The sequence below is a fragment of the Panicum virgatum genome, chromosome 6K (assembly GCF_016808335.1).
Source record: "Panicum virgatum strain AP13 chromosome 6K, P.virgatum_v5, whole genome shotgun sequence".
Taxonomy (NCBI): Eukaryota; Viridiplantae; Streptophyta; class Magnoliopsida; order Poales; family Poaceae; genus Panicum; species Panicum virgatum.
The window spans coordinates 4,569,587-4,575,902 of record NC_053141.1 but is presented as its reverse complement, the minus strand read 5'-3'; the positions used below and the strand labels follow the sequence as shown (position 1 = coordinate 4,575,902).

Sequence of the window (6,316 nt, the reverse complement as noted above, 5' to 3'; positions counted from 1 at the left end):
GGACGCAATTCAGAAGTGAACTGAGAAAGGTACGTTATTGACAGATTGTAGCAGTCAAAGAAAAGGTCTGTTGAGGGCATTAGTCTGCACAACATAGATTGGGTTTTTGAGGGTTCTAGCCAAGATCTGAATTGCCTACTCTCTCTCCAGTTTGCTTAATGCACCAAAAGTTCCTGCAGATCCAAAATAGGGTGTAGATAATTGTCATGAACACTGGTAAAAAAAGATGGTTGCATCTCCAATAATCACCGACCATCCGTTTGCACTTCTCAGATACACCTTGTTGTATGCTGCAAAAAAAGGATGTTGAAAAAGGAAATTTTAGCTTTGTGATAGAAAATTGTTTGATAAAATTATCTACTATGCCTTTTTATAATCACATTTTTGCTTGCTGCTTGTCCATTTATCCATAAAAAATGTGTTTCCAGGTACCATGGATTTGAATGAGTTCCCCCCAGAATTGGATTATGATTTTCTAGATGAAAGCATTGCAAATCCTTCCTACTATACTCAGGCACCCTTATGTGATGCGAGTTTGCGGGGCAGTGAGCATAACAATGCTGGCAATGATCTTTACAACCAGAATGACAGTGACAATCAAAATGCTGATGCTTGTTCTCTTAACAACCCAGAAGATGCTGCTACTCCTGATCAACTTGTGTTGGGTGTTACAGAAGAAGTGGAAGAGGATATTTGGTTAACGCCACCAGTGCCTTATGGAGGGCAGACATTTTCCAGTAAGCAGGAAGCTAGGGAGTTTTACAATTCTTATGTAAAAAGGATTGGCTTTTCTATTCGTACTAGTTGTACACGCCTACCAGGTGTGACAAGAGAGCAGAACAAGGTGCAGTTTGTTTGCAACAGAGAAGGGCGTGGCAGAAAACCAAAAGAGGATCAGGCAGCTGCTGAGTCTGATGATAGCAATTTTGATGATGATTGAGAACCTGATGATGGCAATGATAATGCAGAAAAGAAGAAGAAGCTGGACGGTGGTACAAAGAGAAAGAGGGAGAAGATGTTACATACAGACTGCAAAGATAGGATGGTTGTCAAGTTAATTGCTGATAAGTGGCATGTAATTTTCTTTGCACCAGATCACAATCATGATCTTGTTCATAAGCCATCGCTCAAAAAGTTCCTAAGGTCTCACAAGGGGATACCTAAACCGGACAAAGATTTCATTGCATTGCTCCACGGATGCAACTTAAGTTCTGGTCGGATAATACAACTAATGAATGAGTTCTTCTATTCTGCGCAGCTAGTTCCACATGAGGGAAAAGACGTTAGCAACTTCCGTTCCAAGATTCGAAGAACAGAAAAATACAAAGATATGCAAGAAACCTTAGATTACTTTAAGGAACTGGAGTAGCAAGATGCTGAATTCTTCTACAAAATCAAGCTGGATGCTGCCCATAAGGTTGAGTGCCTTTTTTGGGTTGATGGTGCTGCAAGGCATGCCTACATTGAGTCATACAGCGATTTGGTTTCTTTTGATGCTACCTACATGATAAACATGTATGATATGCCCTTTGCTCCATTTATTGGGATAAATAGGCACGGGCAATCATTCATGTTGGGGTGTGCCTTCATAAGAGATGAGAAAATACCTAGCTATGTGTGGCTGTTTGACATTCTTAGAAGCAATGCAAGGGAAAGCCCATGTGGGCATTATAACAGATCAGGATGCAGCAATGAGGTGTGCGATCGCGCAGATATTCCCCAATATAAATCATAGAAATTGTCGGTGGCATATAATGGACAAATTTTCTGGTACAATAGGCCCTATCCTAGCTGTGGACGAGAAGCTAGAAGAAGACTTCAAGGAATGCTTGAACTACACAGTTACTCTAGATGAATTTGAATCTAAATGGTCAGCAATGGTGAGCAAGTATAGTTTACAAGACAATGAGCATTTCTAGCGCCTTTATGCAATACGTAGCAGTTTTGTACCAGCTTACTACATGCACTGCTTTTACCCATTCTTGTAATCAACTCAAAGAAGTGAAGGGTTCAATTCAGTGTTGAAGAAGTATGTAAATCCCAACATGTCAGTTATGCACTTTGTTAGATAGTACCAAAAGATTTAGGACAAGTGCTTGGTTGCGTAGGATGGGCAGGACTTCAGGACTGATGATAGGGAGAGGAGAAGGTGGTCTAAATACCCTATTGAGATACACGCATCTGCTGTGTACACTAAGAACCTGTTCTATAGATTTTCAAAAGAATTTGAGAAAACGGCTGAGTATGATGTCAGGCCTGAGGGTCAGTTTCTGTATTTGCTCGAGCCTAACAACAAATTTGTCTATGGCTATGGCAAGAGGACATATATCGTGACAGCTGTGGTGGAGGAAGAAAGCTACTACTGTGAGTGCAGCAAGTTTGATGGAGATGGGATGTTTTGTTGCCATATAATGAAGATTTTGACAAGATTAGATGTGAAGACTATACCTCAGCGGTACATATTGAAAAGGTGGACAAAAGAAGCGATTCCAGAAAATGAGAACGTTGATCCTAATGCACATGTGCCTGCTGATTTTATAGCCAGTGGGATGCCCCTGAACAACAAAAAGACTTTGTGGTTCACCAATCTGTCTACAGCTTTCACTGGTTTGGTGGTTGAGGGCTGTGCTTCAAAAGAGACCTACACTATTATGGACGGGCATATAAAGATGATGAGGGCTGAAATAGATGAAATCAAGCAGAGGAAGAAAAACAATGCCCAGAAGGTGCGGGGCAGCAAATGTGCACCATCTGTCTGTGTTTATGGGGATGATAATACAGCTAATATGACTATTATTGCTTCAGCTGATGCACAATCTGTACCTGGTCCTATAGTGCATAATGTTTTATCAGAACATGATACTAATGTAAATGAGAACACTGCTTCAACAGGTATCATTTTTCTGTGAGCAAAAAAAATAGAATTAGGGAACCTGTTGCTGAGTTAGCTAATGTGGGGTGTGATGAAAACTCTCTTTCTTGCAGGAGTTGATGATGCTGCCCTTGTTGGTATCACCAATGATGTGGATGGTGCTAGTGCATTGATGGCAGATGTTGGGAACCCTCCAAGATCGAAAGTCAAGGGCCGCAAGAAAGATAAAAGGTTCAAAAAGGGATGAATGCAGAATCAAAGAGAAAAAACAAGAGCAGTCTCTGCAAGAAGACAGATCATAATGCTGCAAGATGCCCGAAGAAAAAAGAAGATAGAAAAAAGAAGATGTGGGGTCAGGACCTATGGCTTTGGGGTAGACAATCTTTTTAGATGAGGTAGGAAAAAAATAGCTAGGTGGTGCTACATAGCATATTATAGTATGTCTTGAATGTACCCCACAAAAACTATATGAAGTCATGTTAGATAGGAAAAAAGGTTGAGAACATGTAGCTGGATTTTGTGTTGATTTGCCTTTTGCTTTGTAATAAAATGCCGCTGAGAATGGGAAAAACAACGTACCTAATGATAGAGAACATGCAGCTAGGTTTTTTGTATTAGTGGCCTTATGCTTTGTACTAAAATGCTTCCGAGAATGTGAAAAATCACGTACCTATGCCAAATTTAAGATGTCTTCCCAGTCTGTGTCATTTTCATCATAGCTGAGCCACTTGTGTGTTGGTATCTTCCTTATATTCACGATGTCTTTCTCTTGGAAATGGGAGATTGTATGCCCGTCCCAATACTCAGCATTCATGAGCATGTGGAAGCCGCAGTCGTGGCTATGTATAAAAAATGAGAAAACAGATATGTTATTAACATACATGTATGGCAGATTTACTTAAAAAAAAAGAGTGGGCGAGGCAGGGAGGTTGCTTACTTGTTTTTCTGTTGTGGGACTGGAATATCGACAAGTTCGTACTTCTCAATTGGGTTGTTTGTGCCATCATAATATATTCTCCACATAGATTTTATGCAATTGATGATCCTATTGCAGCAGTCAGCAAGCTTTGCATCTTCCAAATTTCTCATAGAATCTAGTACTTCAAATCTCTTATTGCGCAGATTCAGCACGATGAGGAAGTAGTGCCCTGAGTGTTCATCAGCCTCAACAAGCTTCTGTAGGACTGGGAATAGAATCTGAAAAAAAAATTATTTGCCATTATGTTTAGTTGACTGGTGTGGGGGGTGGGGGAGGGGAGAAAACACATATATCTTTACATGAGTCAGACACACTATTACATACCATTTGCCTGTGATGTAGATGATTTTTCTCCTTATTGAATACTTGTCCGATCGCTGCCATTCCACTTTGATTGTGTTGCAACAACGTCTGCATGCACATGTGATGGATCAGACTTTAAAAAAATGCATTACAAAGAAAACGCTAAAATGCCTTAGTAGAGATACTAAATTACATGGAGGGGACTCCCCCAAACATATAGTGGGAGTACACGTCTCGTGGCTGCCCTTGTCTTCTTGCCGTTAATGACATATATACCAATCTCCACAACTGTGTTCTTCATCTTCCCTCTGGGTTTTACCGACTCCACAAGATGCCCCAGTAGCGTACGTGGCATGGTAATTGATTATGATTACACTGAAAAAAAGAGATAGTCAAACATAAAGTGATGTGGTGTAAACCATGTATTGTTTTGATGAAAAATGGAAAAAGCGACTGTGTGAGTAAGTTATATAAGTTTACATACTTGCTGCTCCTAGACCTGGTGGCCATTCCTGTGAATTTACAGACAGCATCATATACTTTGCAGACCTCCTTTGAGCATTTGAATGACATTATTCTTGGTGCAATCTCAACATACGGGGATTGTAGAGCTGCAGCCATTTTGAATGCTCTTCTTGGGGCAAGTTTGTGCTCAGGTGTGATAGAAGAATCAGCCTCTAGTGATGCACCAATGGATATCCCTTTTGCCTGAGGAGTAGGCTCTGCATTGATGGTCACTATTTTTGACAAATGAAAGACTTGTGTCTTGCTACTTGATGCTTCATTATCATTCTTGCTTGCATGAAGACCTATAGTTGGTGTGGTTGATGTTGAACCAACTTGGAGCTTTGCCTTCGCTTGTTGATACTTCTGAATAGCTTCAGCTTCCCACCTTTCATACACCTCAGCGGGTAGGCCATCCAGAGACCATGCAGAACCTTGATTTGTGTGTGACAATTCTGTAATGTCAGATAAAAACTACATTAACTGTAAAAAAAATTCTATTGCATCATTGTTGCTTGGTGACATGAGTTAGTTTGTCTGATAATGTCAATTAGTTTGCCTATTGAATGCAACATTACTACCTAACATGACAAAAAAAGGGGTATGTAAACAAATGAAATGATAAGGTGAAATAGCACATACCAGGTGGGTCGAGGTGAATTGTGGGTGGTGTTATCTTTGCTGGTTGCTTTGGCAATGTTCTGCATGTTATTTGTACTGGTGGCGTGGGCTCTTCAATTGACTCCATTATATCAAACGTGGGGGGAGGAAAATCCCAAGAGGACACCTTGGCACCGCTTGCTGACTGTAGCTCAACATTTGTGTTTGCTGGAGCACTCTCCCTAATGCTGCAGTTTCTGTTGCCATTGGTCTTGTCAACTTCAGGTACCCTGATTGGGAGCTCTGGCAGCTTTAACCTTGCATGTCTATTTTCAGCATTGCCTAATTTCTTCATTGTTGGGGTTTGTTGTGCTGGTATGTGTGGGGCTACAACTTCTAATGGAGCAAAATCTTTATATTCACCTGATTGTATCTTTTTCAGCCTGCTGCTAAGTGGAACAAAATCTTCAATGTCATCCATGGATGGTTCCTGACCAGCGGTGTCTCTGTGGTTAGGGGCATCCTCGGGGGCATCCTCAGGGCCTGAGCTTAAGCTCTCATTGTCGCTACTCACATCTGGTTCATCCTCAAAGTCCATTCCAAGACTTCCATCGTCGCTGCTCGTATCTGGTTCTTCATCATCTCCATAGTCGAGCTCGTCTTCTTCATAATCAGGATCTTCCTCGGTATCTTCTTCATCTTCATGATGATGAACTGTCCTATTTCTCTTGGACCTTCTCAAACTTGGTCCAGCTGATTCTTCTTCATGATTCGCTGCCATATTTCGCTTAGATCTTCTCAAGCTTGTTGTGGCTGAATCATCTGCTGCAGCCATTTCTTGAATGAATGTGCCTAGTGCCTCTGTGACACTGCTGAAAACTTTGCTTACAGTTTCACAAATTTTCCTTTTATTCTGCAAAAAAAAAGTAAACAAGAAATATGGTAAAACTAGCTCGAAAAAATGCTTAATGCATATAGCTAAAATGGTTTTGCACATGCATTAATTTTCTTGGTGGAAAAACATTAGAATTGCTTTGGGGTGGGGGGGGGGGCGTGCT

The 6,316-nt window shown here is 40.9% G+C and overlaps 1 protein-coding gene across 1 annotated transcript; it reads left to right on the top strand.

Moving 5' to 3' along the window:
- The first annotated feature begins 433 nt into the window (after positions 1–433).
- LOC120639332 (protein FAR-RED IMPAIRED RESPONSE 1-like) lies at positions 434–3,119 on the top strand. The gene is made up of 4 exons (XM_039915297.1): positions 434–737; positions 969–1,075; positions 2,109–2,892; positions 2,986–3,119. The coding sequence occupies exons 1-4, from the start codon at positions 434–436 to the stop codon at positions 3,117–3,119; spliced, it is 1,329 nt and encodes a 442-aa protein (XP_039771231.1).
- The last annotated feature ends 3,197 nt before the right edge of the window (positions 3,120–6,316 follow it).

Bases quoted from the DNA above. Each gene is read 5' to 3' on its own strand.
- LOC120639332 (XM_039915297.1), top strand. From the start codon at position 434: ATGGATTTGAATGAGTTCCCCCCAGAATTGGATTATGATTTTCTAGAT. The intron at 1,076-2,108 runs GTAATTTTCTTT...TTGGTTGCGTAG, and splicing joins TAATTGCTGATAAGTGGCAT to GATGGGCAGGACTTCAGGAC. The intron at 2,893-2,985 runs GTATCATTTTTC...TCTTTCTTGCAG, and splicing joins TGAGAACACTGCTTCAACAG to GAGTTGATGATGCTGCCCTT.